The following is a 22,252-nucleotide window of genomic DNA, read 5'->3' on the forward strand; positions in this document are numbered from 1 at the left end:
CAAGCTATTTTTTGGTTAGGCTTCACCAAGTAGAAATGACCCAACACAAGCAAGAGTTATATAACCCAAGGGGAACCATACAGTAGCCGTACTGCCTCAGTAGCTACCTGTAGAATGTCTGAACGATAGATGCTGGCCATAGCCAAGTCTGGGAAGCACAGGAAATGTAGTGTGCAACCACCAAATACTCCCCTGTTCTAAATGGGTTGTGTAGATGAATGTGTTCTCTTAATGAGGTTCCTACCTGATGAGGGACTCTAGGATGAGAGGAGAGGCGCCCTTCTGGAACTCCAGCTCTTTGTAGTGGAGGGCCTTGGCGTAGGCACGACATTTGGCAGCCCTCTCACCCAGCAGAACAATGCCATTGTCGTCTCTCAGAGGCAGAGGACCCTGAAAAGACACAGGGCATTCATTAGACAGGTGGATTGATGGAAGGATGGATGCCGTGGCACTGCGCTGAACCAGCGTTATCCAACGATGGGGTGGGTACACCTTTATTCCAGCCCACACATGATTCAGCTAATAAATACCCAGACAGAAGATAGTGATGAGTGGATTATTTGAATCCAGTCTGTGACTGCAGAGCTGGAACGAAAGCCTGCACACCAAGCAGTTCTCTCCAGGACTGGAGCTGAAGACCTCTGCTCCGAGTATGAACCCACCTTATCGCTGTGCTCCATGAACTCAGCCAGGTTTAGCAGGGTCTGGGTGACCTCGGCGATGTCCTGGGAGGTGAGGGCCAGTTCAATGCTGCGGATCAGCTCATCCTGCTGATCCTCACTCAGCTCAGACCAGCATGACAGGAAGGCTGCGTTGAACAGGTCCCTGACAACGGATGGGAAAGTTAGCAACAGCTTAACAGCAGTAACTTAACATGCTGATATGCTTAACCTCTACATATATTTTTGGTATATAATTAATTTAAGTCTTCAGGGCAAGATATAGGCCTCCTGTTTGTCTTGTTGTGTGTTTGAAGGACCATAAGTTCATTAGTCCATCATAATAATTATATTGGTTAGGCATCAGAAGAAAAAAATTGCCCATGGATGCCACACCAAGGTGTGCCCAAGTTATCACAGCAAAACAAAACGTGATCTGGTTTAAGAGTGGAAACGAGGGGTCTTTTGGTTCAAACTAAACTGCAACTTGACACTTAAGAGGACCTCTGTGGCTTACTGAGGACCTCTGTGGCTTACTGAGGACCTCTGTGGCTTACTGAGGACCTCTGTGGCTTACTGAGGACCTCTGTGGCTTACTGAGGACCTCTGTGGCTTACTGAGGACCTCTGTGGCTTACTGAGGACCTCTGTGGCTTACTGAGGACCTCTGTGGCTTACTGAGGACCTCTGTGGCTTACTGAGGACCTCTGTGGGGGGAAAAACAGGGTGACTGCCTGGTGCTCTGAAGTGTGGTGGAACATGGGATGGAGGGAAGGAAAGGGGACAGCTATACCTGGCGAGGGGAATGTAGGTCTGGGCCAGAGACCAGCACGAGCGCAGGGCAGGGGACGACGACTCCTTCAGCAGGACCACGCTCAGCCGTCTCAGCCACTCCAGCCAGTCGTCCTTGGACACCTTCCGAGCAGCGCCCCAGGCCTGTGGCCACCAGAAAAATGTAATGAAATCACTTCACGTTAATGCACTTCATATGGCAACAGTTGGGGAGAGAAGAAGTTTCCATTAGCAGATCAGACTTGTCAGTGTATGACACTATGTTTAAGAATGATTAGACGCGCCGAGGCAAAGGTGCTTCAAATCGTTGGGCATTGGCATCTTGTAGAAAGGGAAAATTTCCGATTATATCAGTAAGACATTACTTATTGCCTGGTGAAGTGTGTTGGATGAAAACAGAGCACTCTGTCAAAGGAAAAAACATTTTAAATATCCATCATGAAACCCTTTGTATGAAAAATCACAATGAATGGACCATGAAGTGATTTAATAATGAGTCTCTAAAACCAAAACAACTTCCCGTTTGAGGACAAAAACTAAATGTATTACTTGAAATAAGACAAGGCACAGTGCAGGAAATAAAACACAATTTTATTTCTCCTGACCTTCTGCAGGGCTGTGGTGCTAACGTGGAGCTTCTTCATTGGTCCCGCCTCCGCCGGGCCACTACCGACATCGCCCTGGTTACTGCGCAGCTGGCGATGCTGGAAGATTAAAGGATCCTCTTCCTCCTCCGCCAAAGTGTACCCCTGAGATAAACACAGTTACCATGACACACAAACAGTGAGCTCACACACAAATCAGGGCCTTCGAAACATGTTGTCCACACAAGTTGCATTTCCTTCCTGAAGAGAAGCACACTGTTGACAAGCAACGTCCCTCGATGATTCTTCTTCTATTACACCGTCTGCTCGGAATTCAAATTGAAACGTGCCTTTGTGTGTTCCTCACAAAGACTGCCTCCTCGCTATTCTCAACACATTTCATGGCACATGCTGACAATGTGAAAGGGTTGGAGTCAGGACTACTACCACACGATAGCATCATTGTTTTCTAGTATTCTCAGATTTAAAATTGATTAAATTGTTTTTGTCCCTTATCAATCTACACACAATACCCCCATAATGACAAAGCAAAAACAGTTTATTTTATATTTTTTTTATATATTTGCTAATTTAGATTTTTAAATTCTACTGAAATATCACATTTACATAAGTATTCAGACCCTGTACTCAGTACTTTGTTGAAGCAATTGCAGTCTTCTTGGGTATGACGCTACAATTATTCTCTGCAGATCCTCTCAAGCTCTGTCAGGTTGGATGGGGAGTGTCGCTGCACAGCTATTTTCAGGTCTCTCCAGAGATGTTCGATCGGGTTCAAGTCTGGGCTCTTGCTGGGCCACTCAAGGACATTCAGAGACTTGTCCCGAAGTCCAGATCTGACGCTTGGCATTCAGGCCAAAGAGTTCAATCTTGGTTTCATCAGACCAGAGAATCTTGTTTCTCATGGTCAGAGTCCTTTAGTTGCCTTTTGGCAAACTCCAAGCGGGCTGTCATGTGCCTTTTACTGAGGAGTGGCTTCTGTCTGGCCACTCTACCATAAAGGCCTGATTGGTGGAGTGCTGCAGAGATGGTTGTCCTTCAGGAAGGTTCTCTGGAGCTCTGTCAGAGTGACGATCAGGTTCTTGGACACCTCCCTGAACAAGGCCCTTCTCCCCCGATTGCTCAGTTTGGCTCGGGAGGCCAGCTCTAGGAAGACTCTTGGTGGTTCCAAACTTCTTCCTCCCTGAACAAGGCCCTTCTCCCCCGATTGCTCAGTTTGGCTCGGGAGGCCAGCTCTAGGAAGACTCTTGGTGGTTCCAAACTTCTTCCATTTAATAATGATAGAGGTCGCTGTGTTCTTGGGGACCTTCAATGCTGCAGAAATGTGTTGGTACCCTTTCCCAGATCTGTGCCTCGACACAATCCTGTCACGGAGCACTACGGACAATTCCTTCCATCTCATGGCTTGGTTTTTGCTCTGACATCAACTGTCACCTATGGGAACTTATATAGACAGGTGTGTGCCTTTCCAAATCATGTCCAAGCAATTGAATTTGCCACCGGTGGACTCCAATCAAGTTCTAGAAACATCTCAAGGAAGGTCAATGGAAACAGGATGCACCTGAGCTCTATTTCGAGTATCATAGCAAAGGGTCTGAATACTTATGGAAATAAGGTATTTCTAATTTTATATATATATAAATGATAATAAATAAATAAAAACTGACCTTGACGATCCGACAGATGAGCACGTCATAGCGCTGGTGATTGATCCTGTGCTTCAACATCACTTTGTTCACCATGGGGATAAAGATCTGGTACTGAAGCCGGGAAAAGTAGAAAGAAATAGAGAGAGTAAATAAAAGAGTGTCGGGTATGTGGTGGTTTATGCATTTAATCTGTTCACATCCATCCCCTCTGGCCATAACACTAATGACAGACTGGCGATGCCATCTGTATATGACCTCCGTTGCCCCTGGTTTGATGGTTTGATCAAAAGCTGTTGCTTTTCAAGTCGGGGCCAGACTTCCCTGCATGTGGTCTGGTTGGGTTTCTGAGGTTTGGTTGGGGCTAAGGGGGGTGACCTCATCGACTCTCGTAAACAGTAACAGTAACGGTCCCAACTGCGGCACCATGTGATGACATCACCGACCCGCAGGAAGTAGTAAAAACTACAGGTACAGGAGAGAACCTTGAAGAGAAACGTATGGTCCTGGTGTGTGTGTGTGTGTGCCAGTGTGTTTGTGTGTGTGTGTGTGTCAGCTCCTGTTAGCGGTTCTACGAGGGCCCTGTGGGTATGGTAACTAATAATGAGGTACCTTCTTGCCCAGCTGGAAAACGAGCGACGACAATGTGTCCATGGCTGTGCTGCGTAGCTCGGGGGTGTTGTCCAGCGCGCGTACTATGGGGTGAATGATGCGCGACGCATAGTCCGTGAAGTCCAGGGACTCCGTCAGCCGGTCTAGCGTCTCCAAGGCAACCCTGAGGGGTGAAGGAAACACTGATAAACAACGCCTAGAAAAAAAGCTCAGTTACCAAAGCTCACTGGGAGAGCGTTTGGCGAGAAAGGGACATCTCACTCCAAATGCTAGGAAACAGAAATAGAGGCACTTGTCAAGCCCTCTCCGCCCCAAGCCCCAAAGTATTTATGAACACTTTTCCTCCATGACGCCCAGACAATAAATGTAAGACCCTGGCACTTAGTATTTCGGAAAGTGGGCCCAGTTTCTTCAGTACAGTCGCATTAATATAATATTACCAATTGGGAGGAGATGGGGACGGACATTTAACATGGGAGTGAACATACTCATGTGACTCAGTGACCTGTGAGTCAATTCATAAACTGTCAAAATGTACTTCACAGTGCATGTGCTCTATAACCAACTGGACGTGAGATGTTGAACTCACTTGCGGGCCTGTAGAGGTACGTCTGGGGCATCAAACAGCTTGACGATGGGAGGCAGCAACAGGTGGAGGTAGTCGTCCAGGTTAGCACCAAACAGCTGAATGGCATTGAGGAGCTGAAGATACAATATAGACAACAGAGTTAAAACAGGCAATATAAGGAATACATCAAGGACAAGGTACAGCCCTGATGGTACACCTAATGGGAGAGACTCCACCAACTGGAGGAGCAGATAGTATGCATCCTTATACTGGTTGGATGGTCAAAAAGTATAACAAGACGAGGTTCAGAGGAACTTTCGCCACCAGCAAAGTAAATTGTTATGTTTTCATTTTACATATGCAATGTGTATGGTATTGTTCATGAAAAGTGAGTTGCAATGCCAACATCCATGTATTTCAAAAGGGGTTCTTAGTCATTGTGAGCCAAGGCTACAGAACAGTGTCCTTTGATACTCCTGGCCCTCCTACTTGCTTCATTATAGCACACTGGTTCCAACACAACCCTCAAGCCATGGATTTCAGCACAGTGAAGTGGCTGGATGTTTTCTGTGCAACTAACACATTTTCCTGTAAATGATTACTGAATGCAAGGGGGCAGCGGGAATGTCTGTGTGTGTGTGTGTGTGTGTGTGTGTGTGTGTGTACACGTGTCAGGTGTGGATGACGTATAGGCTATGCCATTGACTGTGAGACCCCCCCTTCTTCATTGCCTTGGCGAGACTACAGGAAGTAGGGAGCTCGACTGAACAGCTCCCGCTAATGATGGAGTTCTGTTTTCTTTTCTCTACTTGGACTGGAAGGTAACCCGATTCTTCCTGGCTCTACTGTGACCCTCTGGTAATAGATATGGAGGCTAGACCAGGGCTGCCTTACAAATGGCACCCTATTCCCTATATAGTGCACTACTTTTGACCTGAGCCCCGCTATTGGCTCTGGTCAAAAGTAGTGCACTATATAGGGAATTTGAGACATAACCTAGAACTCGGGTTCAAAAGACCATAACCAGACGTACTGTAAGAGGTAGCAGCTAGCTGTGTGCCTCTGGTTATCTAATATCCCATCGCTGCCTTAGAGAAACAAGACACATGCTACACCGGAGAGAGAGGTTGAATAACTGTAGTGGGTTAGTAAGAGTAAAAGTAAGAGTGCGATGTTGCCCTGTGGTTTATTTTCACCCCCAAGATTTAATGTTTGAGGAAAACCCATATCAGTGTCATAGCTAAAATTGGTGAAATAAGAGAGAGTACCAGCTATGCTTCGTTGGCTGGGTGCTTGTAGTGAGTATGCTTTGGCTAGAGGCTAGACTAAAAGGGTCATGGGGTGAGTTTTGATTGCAACCACAAACAAATGGTACATGGAACAGGACTTTGGACTTTGAAGGGGGCCATGTCGTGGCAGTAGTGCAGTAGATTATGATTTTAAAGAACCCAATAAATGATTTAATTTATGTAATGGTTCCTCGGGTCCTTATATATTTGACTAACCATGACTTACGGTGTACAATTACAATGTGTGTTGATGTGGTATTCACTGGATACAGGAAAATACTTGGAACAAATACTGTACTAACAAGCGCATCAGCACATTTCCTCTATGTGGTGTTGAGAATATAAAAACACACTAAATAGTCAAAAATAACAAAAGTGACTCCCGCACTCAAATTTACCTCTGCATGTCTATCTCACTCCAGATACTTATGTCCCTGCTCGCTAGGACAATGGCATAAATAACTGGACCGTTATAGAAGAGCAGAGGTAAAATAAGTCATTTCGACCAGTTCTGCCTGCTGACACGCTCTTGGACAAGGTCAAACTCTGACCAAATGTGTACAAACAAACCCCCAGAAGTGTGTGGAAGTCAGTCGTTATAAAAAAAAAAAGATGACATTATCCTCACGACTTTACCTTGATGGTGACACTGCGGCCCATGCTCATATCGTGCATGAAGACGCGCAGCATGTGTGGGATGAGCTGCGGCAGGTAGAGCTTGAACTCGCCACCCAGGGCCACCACAATCTGCTCAATCAGCAGGATGATGGTGTTCTGCATGGGGTTGTTAGGTGTCCAGTACTCCTATGGAATGAGAATAATACACATGTAGTTACTTGAAACGACTGTAATATGTGGTGGTTATACCTCCCTTAGTTGAATGCACTGATTGTAACTTGCTCTGAATAAGAGTATCTGCTAAATGACTAACATGTCAAAACATAAACCATTATTCTGACTTGAGATCTGCGTGTACAACTACCGCGTAAATCCTTCATTGATGCCAATGGGAGACGGTTCTCAAGTTAGGATCCCGCCCTTAAGCCATGGAGGGACATTATCTCCGTATTGAGAAATGTGTTTTTCCTAAATAATGAGTTGACCTGAATTCACACAAGTCCAGGTCCTTATGTTTTGTGCTTTTTAGGGTTTAAGAGCTTCGGAGGGTACAGCCAAGGTGCTAGCGACCAAGCACTACCTCATGCGGTCCCATTGCCATACATTAGGAGAGATGAGGGTCTGGGACTGGGGTAATTGGGTCAAATGGTGTTTCCATCAAGAAACGCCAGATTTAGAAGGAGATTCCTCCTCTATGCAATGCGACATCCTCACGTGCCAGTGGTGGGATGCCAATTTCCTGTCAATCAACTCGGCAACCTTTCTCAATATGACTCCGCCACCACTATGAAAAACAGGGTTTAAGATCTGTCACAGCCACTGGTGATTGGGAGATAATGGGGGTGTAAAGGAATGTAGTCACGCAATACATTGAAGGGCCAATAGCCTTCAGCTATGAAAGCTCTTAAGAGGTATTTTGTGAGTGGCCAGTGTTCCAACCCCCGCTTTCCTGCTCTGACTGGAACTAGCCTACGTTAGGGCTGCTATTCCTACAACAGATTATGTGATTTCACCTCCCGAAGTCCCGAATGGCTATTCCAGCCCCTCATCTGGACGCATGAGGTAGACAGTTACTACAATGAATAGAGCCCTTTGTTTTACTCACCATTTATTAACTCCAGCTAAAATGTGCAATGGCTCAGCTTCCCGGAAAAGTTACTGACTGCTGATTCAGAATGTTATTTTGATTACAGTAAATAATGGACATTTGATATGCTGTTCCTTGCTAAATGAGTATGTAGTGCTAGACCAGCGGTGGCCAAACTTTTTGACGCGAGGGCCACATCTGGATTTTCTAAATTCAACAGAGAAAAAGGACCAGTTATTTGAAAATATAAAAAAAAGGTCCATTATAATTTCTACCTACTTTCGATCTCGTTTTAGACGTTCAAGAGTGGCCTAGTGTTTTTTTTTACCAATAATAAATCACCCCCCCCCCCCCCACCCACACACACACACAAAAATAAACTACTCAAACCTCCCGCGGCCAAGATTGAATGGGCTCATAGGGTTTTAAGGTAAGGTTTTAACAGTTGCTTTCACAGTAGGACTTCACACAGGTATTTTCTTCTTTGCACTAGTGAAGGTCTCAGTTAATTGGGAAGGAATGACACTGTAGAGTGGAGCAGTTGAATAAAATATTTCAATCCTGAACGTAGAATAGATACAACCAAATAGTCATTTCTGAAAACAACTTTTCTACAAACAAAATAACTTCTCCATAACAAACGGCTTTTAATGGAGCAACTTTCATTCTGGATGGACAAACAGGCTTCGTGCCACCAAGAGAGTCACGCTCAAGTCACATTTCCCCTTGCGCATTAGAGCCAAAGAGGAAAGTCGAGAGAGAAATGTACACAATTAAGAGTTCGCAGCTGTTTTCTGAGCGAGTGGAAAAAGAGAGAATGAAAGGGGGCCTTGTTTTTGAAGAGGAAACTCACTCTGATGAGTGTGAAGATGTCATCCATGTAGGGGCGGATGTGGATTTTTACAAAGCACACGACCATCCCCATCTGCTGGAAGAGAAACTGAAAGAGAGGGAGAGAAAATAGCAGGTGTAAGCAAAACACATTGATTGCTCACCAGTCAGGCTTAGCTTGGGAAACTATCTATCTGATTGTGGGTCAATCCTTTAGCTACGTGCATCTCGACTCCCGATTTCAAACCCCCATTTATGGAGCGGAAAGCGTACGGTTGTAATACAAATGGGTTGGCGCAAAACAACTTCGTAAAAAAGCAGGTAAAAACACTGAAGTGGAAAGGTTCTACCTTCACTTAACTTTACAGCTACCCTGACTTTTACCCAGCTACCTCTAAAAATCCATTATTTCACAAAACGACTAGCGGTAGTACTTAATTTCAGCTAAAACAAAGAAATACACAACAATTAAACAGCCACAAGTGCCAATCAACAAGGAGAAATTATGAAACACGACATAGTTCCCAGCTAGCAGTAGCTAGCAAGTTACCTCTCGAATGCTAGCGTCGCACACGCGGATGACGTTGAGGAAGGTGGGCATGACCTGCGGCAGGAACTGGACACACTTCAGGCCCAGGGACTTGAAGATGAAGGTGACCGCCTGCACCACCATGGTGTGGTGGTTAGAGAGGGAGGGGTCACGCAGGATGCGCATCAGCGTCACGATGGCCACCGCCGGGTAGAACTCGTCCAGGGGGAGGTTGCCCATGTTCACCAGCATCTCACTGGTACTGTAGTCGGCTGAGAGGGATAGAGAGAAAAAAAATTCTAGCACACATGCCTATTTTTTTTACTTTTGAATTATTTTCAGGCCACTGAGAGAAACAAACCATCCTTTTGTGAAGGTACAGTGCCTGTATTTGTTTGTAGCCACTTAAATAAAAAATTAATTAGAAAAATACAGGCCACCTTTTCTTGTTTCTTGACATGTTATGTTTATATTGATGTTACACAGGGAAGTGTTGTGATTGGACAATGTACTGCAGTGCCTATAAGACAAAGCATATTGAAACATAACGAAAGACCAACTGCTGTCAATTTCTCCTTTAGAGTAGTCTTTATTTCAGTCATTCATATTCACACAGTGATAATACTCATCGCTCCTTCTACTTCTACAAGGAAACTATGATACAAGTATTCCATCTTACTGCAGGGAGAAGGCATTTATAGATTAAACAAATGAAAATCCTAGTTCTGTTATGTACATTATATACAAACAGTATAAACAAAATTAATCTTTACATACATTTGATAACAATGGATACATTTGTTTAAAACATTGCGGTAATATTACGCATTGATAATCAACAGGAAGAATTTTAACGGTAGAAGAGTAACACAGCTGCTTCAGTTAACTGCTTTGATGCACTCCATTCTGTGTTGGTCCCATAGCCATTCCAGTCAAAGGCTGGGAAGTCGCCACACTGACGAGGGGCTCCCTCAGGGAAATGTCCACCACCACCAATACAGTAATGTTCAGTGTCGCCGCCAGTTGTTGGTTTGACCCCAGAGCAGATAGCCATGGCCGCCTGTTCATTATTTATTGGCCTGAAAGTGATGAAGCCAGGTTCAAACTGGTTTCTTGTGTTGGGTCCGTAAAGTTTTCTTGTGGTTTCTTTGTCCCCAAAGTCGTACACAATTGGAATGACAGGTCCTGTGTTCCCACTTGCCTCAGCATTATATCTCACTGGGTAGAGCTTAAAGAGTTGATGCAGATTTCCCCCTTGAATGGAGAGAAAGCTTCTCTCTGTGTGGTAACGGAGGATGGCGCCTAGGTTCCAGTGTTCCATCGGGGAGTTGTTGGGAACGTGCCACACCGAAATGTCTTTTGCCACAATGTCATAATACCCAGGATTCTTGAAGTCGTCTGAGGTTGCACCCTCTGCGGTTCCAAAAGTGGCCCTGTTGGCCCAGTTCCCATCTCCGTCTGGCCAGTTGGGGTTGCTGCCTTGCTGGCTGGACCAACGGTCACCCATTGTGCACTTCCCATACACGTTGTTCTCGTGCACGCTCGCCACAAGTGTCCAGCCGCCGCCAGCGGTGGTCATGTCGCAGAAGGTCTGGTAGACTGTCCCGCTGGCTGTGGACAGGTAGTACAGCCCATCTTCATGTTGATTATATCGGTCCCTTATTTCCTTACAGCTTCTGCCAATGTAACTAGACCTGATCCTCAGTCTTAAATCGGTTGCGGCAACAACTGGAGCTGCTGCATACACGTTTCTTTGTAGTGCTTCTGGAAATTGAGGCAGTTGCACCAACAGTAGATGGATCATTATCAGGAGAACACAATACTTCATGTCTTCTGTGGTGAGTTCTCAGTGAAGTATCTATTCAGTCTGTGTCGAAGACAAGGTATGTTGTCAACCCATGGCAATGCTTATATTTATACCCTTAGGGCCCATGTCTCTTTTGTCAACTGTGACCCACTCAACATCCAAATAAAGTTAATATTTTATTAAGTTGTCAATAGGGTTGCTAAACTCCGGAAACGTTCCCAAAATCTGCAGGTTTAAAAGAAAACCCGATTGGAAGTTCCCGAAATGTTGCAACCCCAGTTAACAACAAACATGACGTGGCGATAAGCACGCAATAATGGACAGTCACTACCATCATGGGGCTCTAATTATAATTGCTGTATTCTGTGTTGTTGGACAATTGAATGTTCTCAATATTTTGCGATGAAATTTAAATGTAAAAAGTTCTAAAATCATTTCAAGGTCCTATTTCATAATGCATTTAATGTTAAAGGAATACTTTGGGATTCTGGCAATGAACCCTTTATCTACTTCCCCAGAGTCCGATGAACTCATTTTTATGTCTCTGCATCCAGTATAAAAAGGAAGTTAGAGGTAGTTTTACAAGCCAACTAGCGTTAGGCAATGGCTGGAAGTCTACGGTATCTACTACCATGCTAGCAGTTACCATAGACTTCCAGGCATTGCGCTAACGCTAGTTAGCAACTTCCTTCAAACTGCACGAAGAGACATTAAAAACAGTATCCACGAGTTCTTCTGACTCCAGGGAAGTAGATAACAGGTTCATTGCCAAAATACTGAAGTATCCTCCCAAGCCAAGGATTCTTGCATCACGGTCTCAAGACTCTAGGTGACCAAGGCCAACCCTGTCTGCTGCCGTGAGCAGGGTTTGGTTTTATGGTCGAGTCAGGAAGACCGATATATCTGATATTCAACGTTTCATTGGCCTAGCATAGGAATCGAGTTTCAGCCCTTAATGCAAGTACCACACTTCTTAATACCTTCTCCCTCCCTTTACACTCTAGTCTAGAGCAAGACACAATAGGTGAGCACCTGGGCAGAACGCCTGTGTTCCTTTGGACAGGCTAGCTTCTCTATTGCCTCACGCGCAGGACATCGGGCCTTTACTAGGCCTAAGATAACATGAAGAGAACAATGGAGACTTGGTGCCAATTACATCAGCAACTTTCCCCCCCAAACAAAACAGATCTAGGTTTGTTACAGTGCGTCAGAGGGTACAGAGTAATGTCGGGACAGGAGCATTGTATCGGATCTCACCCTGAGCATGCTACTACATTATACCTTTATCATTCTTGAGCCCCCGGTGTCCAACTCCCTTAGCCTGACTTGTATTCAATGGGTTGTGGTTGTGCTCAAGAGAGGTCTGGAGCACCTAGCCAACCACTGGAGCCACAAAGGGACAGCTAAGGTGCCACATGCGGCTCCGGAACCACAAGTTACAGACCCCTGACATAGCCCATTACTTTCCAGCACTTAAGCAGGAAATACAGGACCCCCAGTACACAGCAGCAGCAAGCTGCCAAAGACTATAGCCGCATGCCAGAACTTAGAAGTTGCTGATGCTTGACAGATCTTACAACGCCTGGATAGGTATTTTAAGGATCAGCTAACCACATCAAATGTTACAGCAATTTGTCAGCCAATGGCGTGGCACGCAACCGTTGGTTATTGCGTTGCCTCGCCTTAGCTGTGGAACACGCCCTATAGCTGCTCCAGACACTGACCTTGGCTTTAACCATATCCTACATTGGAGAGAGATCTTCAATTCCAGACTGAGCCCCTTAAGCAGGCCAAACTGCTAAATCTACCACCTTCCACAGAGCACAGTCACAGCGCATCTGTGTGTTAGTGACAAATAGCTCCTTATTGACATTATTTTTTATCTTCTTACAATGCTTCTGGTAAATTCATTCACATATGACAAAGTTGTTTAAAAGTTGCTGAATGTTGGATTTGAATGTGATTACTTCTGTCATTTTTGCAAGCTGTTTTTCTCTGAACTGACTAAAAAGATTGCGCCACAGGAGACTGCACATTGTATTATCAGATGTTGAGCCTTGTGTGAGCTCAATGACGTAATGTGACATTGACATGGAACTATCTTCGGGGACTCTGTCAAAGCATGAATATGCCTCGGGGGCCCAGTCTAAAACACGGAATCGAATCCCTACCTGCATTCATGCGAAATATTTGTGATTTATGGCATGGATATAACGTAGAAACGTACAGAAGTTCACTCGTAATCTCCAGTGGACAGTGTAGCCTACTCCTGTGACCCAAATTACGTCAAGGCGTTGGTCTCGCCAGCGCGTGGACCATTAGGTCATATAAAAATCTGCCAAATTCCTCTAAAATCATTACAAAGTCGTATACATCAGGATTTATGGTAAAGTCTGTTGTTGTAGGCTGACGCCTGGTGGACTCCAAGCCTTAGGGCCTAATATGTGGGTCAATGTTGATGAGCAAGACTCCAGACTGTGTGTGTGTGTGTGTGTGTGTGAGATGTTGAAGATGGCAGTAGGTGCTCACCAGAGTCCTGGCTGGACTTGGACTCGGAGAGGCTGACGGCGGAAGCGTCTCGTGACTGGTCGATCATGCCAATGTTCACCTTGTGCTTGTAGGGGTCCAGGGCTCCCAGCAAGCCCAGCACACGGATAGCCTGGCAGACAAAGCAACAGAATTAAATGGAACATATCGTGGATGTCAATAGACAGAACATGCGACAAGAACAGTGAAACGTGAGGTGGGGGAGAAAAGTTGACACAGCACTTACAACAGGGCTTGAGGTTTTGGAAAAGCCAACCTCATAAAGCATAACTCCATATAATTCTTAACATCTTTCTGGTAAGAAGAGGGGCGGGGGCGTATGCCTTATGACTAACGAGACATGGTGTGATGAAAGAAACATACAGGAACTCAAATCCTTCTGTTCACCTGATTTAGAATTCCTCACAATCAAATGTAGACCGCATTATCTACCAAGAGAATTCTCTTCGATTATAATCACAGCCGTATATATCCCCCCCCCAAGCAGACACATCGATGGCTCTGAACGAACTTTATTTGACTCTTTGCAAACTGGAATCCATTTATCCGGAGGCTGCATTCATTGTTGCTGGGGATTTTAACAAGGCTAATCTGACTCCCAAAATTTTATCAGCATATCGATTGCGCAACCAGGGGTGGAAAAACCTTGGATCATTGTTACTCTAACTTCCGCGACGCATATAAGGCCCTGCCCCGCCCTCCTTTCGGAAAAGCTGACCACGACTCCATTTTGTTGATCCCTGCCTACAGAAAGAAACTAAAACAAGAGGCTCCCACGCTGAGGTCTGTCCAACGCTGGTCCGACCAAGCTGACTCCACACTCCAAGACTGCTTCCATCACGTGGACTGGGACATGTTTCGTATTGCGTCAGATAACAATATTGACGAATACGCTGATTCGGTGTGCGAGTTCATTAGAACGTGCGTTGAAGATGTCGTTCCCATAGCAACGATTAAAACATTCCCTAACCAGAAACCGTGGATTGATGGCAGCATTCGTGTGAAACTGAAAGCGCGAACCACTGCTTTTAATCAGGGCAAGGTGACTGGTAACATGACCGAATACAAACAGTGCAGCTATTCCCTCCGCAAGGCTATCAAACAAGCTAAGCGTCAGTACAGAGACAAAGTAGAATCTCAATTCAACGGCTCAGACACAAGAGGCATGTGGCAGGGTCTACAGTCAATCACGGACTACAAGAAGAAATCCAGCCCAGTCACGGACCAGGATGTCCTGCTCCCAGGCAGACTAAATAACTATTTTGCCCGCTTTGAGGACAATACAGTGCCACTGACACGGCCTGCAACGAAAACATGCAGACTCTCCTTCACTGCAGCCGAGGTGAGTAAGACATTTAAACGTGTTAACCCTCGCAAGGCTGCAGGCCCAGACGGCATCCCCAGCCGCGCCCTCAGAGCATGCGCAGACCAGCTGGCCGGTGTGTTTACGCACATATTCAATCAATCCCTATACCAGTCTGCTGTTCCCACATGCTTCAAGAGGGCCACCATTGTTCCTGTTCCCAAGAAAGCTAAGGTAACTGAGCTAAACGACTACCGCCCCGTAGCACTCACTTCCGTCATCATGAAGTGCTTTGAGAGACTAGTCAAGGACCATATCACCTCCACCCTACCCGACACCCTAGACCCACTCCAATTTGCTTACCGCCCAAATAGGTCCACAGACGATGCAATCTCAACCACACTGCACACTGCCCTAACCCATCTGGACAAGAGGAATACCTATGTGAGAATGCTGTTCATCGACTACAGCTCGGCATTCAACACCATAGTACCCTCCAAGCTCGTCATCAAGCTCGAGACCCTGGGTCTCGACCCCGCCCTGTGCAACTGGGTACTGGACTTCCTGACGGGCCGCCCCCAGGTGGTGAGGGTAGGCAACAACATCTCCACCCCGCTGATCCTCAACACTGGGGCCCCACAAGGGTGCGTTCTGAGCCCTCTCCTGTACTCCCTGTTCACCCACGACTGCGTGGCCACGCACGCCTCCAACTCAATCATCAAGTTTGCGGACGACACAACAGTGGTAGGCTTGATTACCAACAACGACGAGACGGCCTACAGGGAGGAGGTGAGGGCCCTCGGAGTGTGGTGTCAGGAAAATAACCTCACACTCAACGTCAACAAAACTAAGGAGATGATTGTGGACTTCAGGAAACAGCAGAGGGAACACCCCCCTATCCACATCGATGGAACAGTAGTGGAGAGGGTAGCACGTTTTAAGTTCCTCGGCATACACATCACAGACAAACTGAATTGGTCCACTCACACAGACAGCATCGTGAAGAAGGCGCAGCAGCGCCTCTTCAACCTCAGGAGGCTGAAGAAATTCGGTTTGTCACCAAAAGCACTCACAAACTTCTACAGATGCACAATCGAGAGCATCCTGGCGGGCTGTATCACCGCCTGGTACGGCAACTGCTCCGCCCACAACCGTAAGGCTCTCCAGAGGGTAGTGAGGTCTGCACAACGCATCACCGGGGGCAAACTACCTGCCCTCCAGGACACCTACACCACCCGATGTTACAGGAAGGCCATAAAGATCATCAAGGACATCAACCACCCGAGCCACTGCCTGTTCACCCCGCTATCATCCAGAAGACGAGGTCAGTACAGGTGCATCAAAGCTGGGACTGAGAGACTGAAAAACAGCTTCTATCTCAAGGCCATCAGACTGTTAAACAGCCACCACTAACATTGAGTGGCTGCTGCCAACACACTGACACCGACACTGACTCAACTCCAGCCACTTTAATAATGGGAATTGATGGGAAATGATGTAAATATATCACTAGCCACTTTAAACAATGCTACCTTATATAATGTTACTTACCCTACATTATTCATCTCATATGCATACGTATATACTGTACTCTATATCATCGACTGCATCCTTATGTAATACATGTATCACTAGCCACTTTAACTATGCCACTTTGTTTACATACTCATCTCATATGTATATACTGTACTCGATATCATCTACTGTATCTTGCCTATGCTGCTCTGTACCATCACTCATTCATATATCCTTATGTACATATTCTTTATCCCCTTACACTGTGTATAAGACAGTAGTTTTGGAATTGTTAGTTAGATTACTTGTTGGTTATTACTGCATTGTCGGAACTAGAAGCACAAGCATTTCGCTACACTCGCATTAACATCTGCTAACAATGTGTATGTGACAAATAAAATTTGATTTGATGATTTGATAACAAGAAATGCAATTCTGAGTTGTGATTCGAGGTGTCACCAGTTTAATCATTGCAACGATAAAACTGAGGGGAAAAGCCCAAATGGATAATGAATGGTACCTCTCTTCTGATCCCCTGGTTCTGCTCTGTCTTGAGAAAGTTGAGCAGCACCTCCAGAAGAGAGGGGTACTTGCGGTAGGGCTCCACCACGTATCCAGTGCTAGCAACCTGCTGGCCCAAAGTCCACAGCGCCACCTGGTAGAAAATAAGGTGTTACTACAACAACGTCATCAAATCACAAAAAGAATCGGATCCCAAATAGTCCCGTAACATGTATAAAAACATGGATCGTATGGAAAATAGAAAAATGTCCTTTTAAAAATCAGGAAAATGTAATATTAACATGACCAGATATGCTTGGGGGAAAGGCTTGCAATTGAAGATATCGTGAGAATAAAAAAGAAACTGTGTGTCACAATTGTTGAACAAGCCTGTCACCTCCCAAAGTTGTACCTAGAAAATCGTGCATATGTACCTGTCTCTTGGCCAATGAGGAGGAGTCCTGGAGCATGTCCATGATGATGGGGAAGAGCTCGTCCATCCACTTCCTCATCTCCAGCCCGCTCACCTAGAGGGCCGTGTGACAACAACCAATTAGAACTCGCCTCTCTGGTGCAAAGATGCCTACTGTTAGATCTCCTAGCCATCCTTGTATGTCTAATCTTTAGTAACCCTGCATTTCACTTCACCTAACAGATTCACAAATTACTGTATTCAGTCTCGTATTTCAGTTTTGATCCACTCAGCCTGTAATATTCAAAATTCACAAAACCCTTGCATATTCCGTACGTAATACATTTTATACACAGTACTCTTGGATGTTTACAACTGTTGTAGCCTGGTCATGGGTTGTGTTCAGTAGGGAGAAAACATTTTGAAACGGGGAAGCACCGTCTGAACCAATGATGTATATAAACCCTGGATTGCTGTCGCTATGTATTGGCCATTGAGAGGCTTTGAAGCTACCGGTCAGCCATATTGGTACTCCCCAGTAGGAGCAGTCCTCCATGGGAATGAATAGAACTCTACAGTATTTCAATTAAATGTTTCAAGGACAAAATTACATGTATTTAATAATTTTTTGTTGTAGTGAGAACAGTAAGATTAGTATGTACTCTCTAAAGAAAATATGTGTATGTTTAGCTCACATAATATACACCTAAAAAAAATATAAACGCAACATGAAAAGTTTTGGTCCCATGTTTCATCAGCCGGAATAAAAGATCCCAGAACCTTATTTCGCTCAAATTTTGAGTACAAATGTGTTTACATCCCTGTGAGCATTTCTCCTTTGCCAAGATCATCCATCCACCTGACTAGTGTGACATATCAAGAAGCTGACTAAACAGCATGCTCATTACATAGGTGCACCTTGTGCTGGGGGACAATAAAAGGACAATTCTAAAAAGGTGCAGTTTTGTCACACAACACAATGCCACAGATGTCTCAAGTTGAGGGAGCGTGTAATTGGCATGTTGACTGTAGGAATGTCCACCAGAGATGTTGCCAGAGAATGTAATGTTAATTTCTCTACCATAAGCCGGCGCCATTATCATTTTGGAGAATTTGGCAGTACGTTAAACTGGCCTCACAGCCGCAGACCACGGCTGTGTGTGGGTGAGTGGTTTGCTGATGTAACGTTGTGAACAGAGTGCCCCATGATGGTGGGGGGGTTGTTATGGGCAGGTATAAGCTATGGACAATGAACACAATTGCATTTTATCATCAATGGCAATTTGAATGCACAAAAATACCGTGATGAGATGTTGAGGCCCATTTTCTTTAAGGTATCTGTGACCAACAGATGCATATCTGTATTCCCAGTCATGTGAAATCCATAGAGTATAGCCTAATGAATTTATTTCAATTGAATCATTTCCTTATATGAACTGTAACTCAATAAAATCAATGAAATTGTTGCATGTTGCATTTATATTTTTGTTCAGTATAATTTAAAAGCATGCATTAAGGTGACTGTAATATAATAAACATGTGAAAAAACAATGTAGACATTAATAAAGATATTTATATAGCTTCCAAAATATTGTTTTACAATGGAGGAGTACCAAGATGGCTGCGCAGTGGCTTCAATACAGTGCCCCCTTGTCAGTAACCCAGGGTTTACATACATAATTGATCTGAATTTGTCCAATAAGAGACACTTTCTTTTCTGTTTCAATACATTTTGCAATGGTGTGACCCTACTAAACACGACCCTGAAATATTGAGAATTCACACAATCTTGTTCAGTCTTTTTCCTCAGACTGTCTCTTTGGGGGAACCTGATGGTCTCTACCTGTCCTGGCACTGCCTCAGCACAAACTGTCATCAACCCTACTCTGGCATCTCCTGCACTCCCTCTGCGCTGCAGGGCCAGCCTGCCCCTAACAACTCTCACTTCCTCAACCTTCTGGGGAGTCCAGCAGTTCACCTGAGCAGAGAGAGTTAGCAGGCACAGTGAACACTACTGAAATGAATGGGAAATACATGGTTGATTCCCACAGGAGAAAGTTAAGTTGGCCACCATCGGCAGACACAGGTACATAGTGCAGACACAAAGGCATACAGGGCACATAGAATAGAACAGAGTAGAATATACTAAATATTGAAAATATATACACTGAACGTCACAAGCATTCACTGTCAGGGTTAAAAAGGACTCCTTACCTGAGCCAACTCTCCAATAGTGGCCAGGACACTGATGACCACTCCAGGGTTGGGGTCTGGGTCTTTAAGCTTCAGGATCAGGGCCTGAAACAGAGAAAATGAGCTTAGAGCCAACAGTCAATTGAATCATTTGAATTATTTCAACATTTCTAATACTAATAAATGGTTCATTTAAAAGTATGTTCATTTGAATAAGGAAAACGTTCTTTAGATGTTACAGGGTGGCTAACGGTAGTACCTGTTGGATGGAATCTATATATACTGCATCTTACTTTCAGTGAGCAAAACACTCAAAATATGTTACAAAGTTGTCACAAATATGTTGTAACATGTTACAAAGATGTTACTGGGTAGTTAACATATGGGGCAGCACCAATGATGGTAGGTACCTTTAGGATGGGCTCCATGTATGGGCGTATGAGGCGGGGGGCGTTGGAAACCAGGTGACCCAGCATGCGGGCACTCTGCTCCTTGTTCCTGCCCACGCCACTGTGCTCCAGCTCAGTCAGAATCTGGAACCAGCAGAAACACACACCATAGTTTAGCAGCCATTCTGATGAAAGCGATAGATGGGTTTAACTTGAATTAATAAAACATCCCATTTAAAAACAAAAAGTCATTTAAAAAAGGTAGAAAATACCCCCACCATAGTTCAGCATACCTCAACATAGTCTGACATTTGTAATTCAAGCTACATCGTGAAACATTAACTTGGCTACCATTTGTGGCTGTGTTATTGAAAGGGAAGGTCCACCACTTACACTAACTCAGGAATCATTAGCATCTTGGTTAAAATTTGAAGGGATAGTTCAGTATTTTGGCAATGTGTCCCTTTTCTACTTCCCCAGAGTCAGGTGAACTTGTGGATGCCATGTTTATGTCTCTGTGTCCAGTATGAAGGAAGTTAGAGGTAGTTTCATGACCCAATCCTAACTAGCATTAGCACAATGACTGGAAGTCCATGGGTATCTGCTAACATTGTAGCAGATACCCATAGACTTCCAGTCATTGCCAAGTATCCCCCTTCAATAACAACCTAAGTGCCTTTTGTTGTCTTTCAATACATCTGGCACAGAAATACACAAAATAACCTACAGGTAAAATAAGTCATTTCTGTTTACCGTTTCTGTAAATTACATTCTGTTCTCATTCAACTTATCTGGTAAATGGGTAAAATTACTCAAATAAGACAAGTCTACTGCTCGTGTTACCTGGATGAGCATCTTGCGCAGGAAGGGCATGACGAAGGCGGGGTTCATGCTGCTGAGGCGTCCGATGGTGCAGATGGCCAGTTCCCTGATCTCAAACACCTCGTCGTTCAGCGCCACGAACAGAGCTTGCAGGTTCTCCGCCTGCGCCAGGTGGGCGTCAAAGCGCTCGTCCAGAGAGGCCAGCACACAGTAGCGGATATCTGGGTCTGAGACGGGGGAGGTCGGTAGGTAGGTAGGTAGGGAGCGAGAGAGAGGGTGAGACTCATGCTGTTTTCCTTTCTCTGTATCATATCTCCTTTCAAGCTGTCTAAATAAAGTGACAAAATACTAAACGGGAGGGGGAAAAATAGCGAACCCAGGAGTGCCTAGGCATTCTGGCTATTTGACCTTATCATCATCACCCGTGGTCAGCCGTGGTCTCTTACAACCAACCTGGATCTGTGATGCCAACTACCAGCAGTTTGCTGAGCACGTCGGCCACCACCTGCACGGCCGTCTGGCTGACCACATGGCCATGGCCGCTGATCAGGTGGATGGAGGGCGTCAGCAGGCGGGAGCAGGTGCGCGCCGCCTCCATGCGGATCTCCTTGTGCTCGCTGTTGAGGAAATGGTCGGCGCAGTGGCGCACAAACTGGGTCAGCGAGTGGCCTGTGGACAGCAAGGAGAGGTGAGAAAGTCAGGGTCTAATTCATGAGGCACCAAATGGAAGAAAGCAGATTGGGAAACGGAGGGAGGTCACTAATGCACAGCAGCTGTCACTGATGACATTATTTGCGAACGTGGCATTGTAGCTAGCTGCAGCCTCCTCACCTACACATTTTAATTGCAGAAGGGGAAACGATGGCTTGATAGCTAATTCAGCTGCATATGCTGTTCCAACTAGCCATGTAAGCTAACTTTGCTAGCTAGCCTAGCGAGCTAACTTACAGCGACAAGTTGACCACAGGCAGTACTTGTACTCGGGAGGGAGACGTTCAGTGTCGCTGCTCACTTGGCCCAATGACATCAAAAGGGAAAATGTCATGTTTAAAACCTCTGGTTAAACTCACTGATTATTGGACAATTCGATCCTGAACATACGTTCCCTTGTGGAGCCACATCAAGCCAGTGCTAGATTAACATTGAGAGAGAATAGCTTCAATCCAATCATTTTAACATTCAACATGCATTTTTCTCAGTAGTGGCCGTAAAGCGTCTCACCTTCAAACTCAAAGCTGCCCAGTGTCCTGAGTGCCAGGGTGATGCTGCCCACGTCGCTGGCCTCGGGGATGTTGGTGAGGCTGGGCGATGCCAGTTGTTGCGCTAGGCCCTTGGGCATGCCCGGGTGGCGTAAGGGCTTGTGCATGAGCACCAGGGAGAGCATCTTCAGAAGGCCGTCCTGGATGTCTTTCTTTAGCTGGGGGATCTGCCGACTCAGGTCGTACAGCACCGCCGTCAGGGCCGGGCTACAGGAGAAGACAATGGTGGATTGTTATGGAGTCATTTCGTCAAACCAGGAAGTGCACGCGCA

At 45.4% G+C, this 22,252-nt stretch overlaps 2 protein-coding genes across 3 annotated transcripts in view; both read right to left on the reverse strand.

Moving 5' to 3' along the window:
- LOC139416417 (mechanistic target of rapamycin kinase) overlaps positions 1-22,252 on the reverse strand; it is a 125,109-nt gene that overhangs the window by 98,249 nt on the left and 4,608 nt on the right. For both annotated transcript variants that reach the window (XM_071165009.1, XM_071165008.1), the window contains exons 11-28: positions 21,943-22,187; positions 21,175-21,390; positions 20,743-20,948; positions 19,921-20,043; positions 19,532-19,615; positions 17,340-17,432; positions 16,925-17,059; positions 13,569-13,698; positions 9,254-9,504; positions 8,726-8,812; positions 6,804-6,971; positions 4,900-5,012; positions 4,311-4,473; positions 3,720-3,812; positions 2,056-2,199; positions 1,452-1,594; positions 663-825; positions 245-390 (exon numbers count right to left, since the gene is read on the reverse strand). In XM_071165009.1, coding sequence (XP_071021110.1) covers positions 245-390; positions 663-825; positions 1,452-1,594; positions 2,056-2,199; positions 3,720-3,812; positions 4,311-4,473; positions 4,900-5,012; positions 6,804-6,971; positions 8,726-8,812; positions 9,254-9,504; positions 13,569-13,698; positions 16,925-17,059; positions 17,340-17,432; positions 19,532-19,615; positions 19,921-20,043; positions 20,743-20,948; positions 21,175-21,390; positions 21,943-22,187 — 2,703 coding nt within the window. The remainder of the gene's footprint in view (positions 1-244; positions 391-662; positions 826-1,451; positions 1,595-2,055; positions 2,200-3,719; positions 3,813-4,310; positions 4,474-4,899; positions 5,013-6,803; positions 6,972-8,725; positions 8,813-9,253; positions 9,505-13,568; positions 13,699-16,924; positions 17,060-17,339; positions 17,433-19,531; positions 19,616-19,920; positions 20,044-20,742; positions 20,949-21,174; positions 21,391-21,942; positions 22,188-22,252) is intronic.
- On the reverse strand, positions 9,958-11,075 carry LOC139417257 (intelectin). Its single transcript, XM_071166515.1, has one exon. The coding sequence runs from the start codon at positions 11,058-11,060 to the stop codon at positions 10,083-10,085; it is 978 nt and encodes a 325-aa protein (XP_071022616.1). The 5' UTR covers positions 11,061-11,075; the 3' UTR covers positions 9,958-10,082.

The sequence above is a fragment of the Oncorhynchus clarkii genome, chromosome 9 (genome assembly GCF_045791955.1).
Source record: "Oncorhynchus clarkii lewisi isolate Uvic-CL-2024 chromosome 9, UVic_Ocla_1.0, whole genome shotgun sequence".
NCBI classification, from domain to species: Eukaryota; Metazoa; Chordata; class Actinopteri; order Salmoniformes; family Salmonidae; genus Oncorhynchus; species Oncorhynchus clarkii.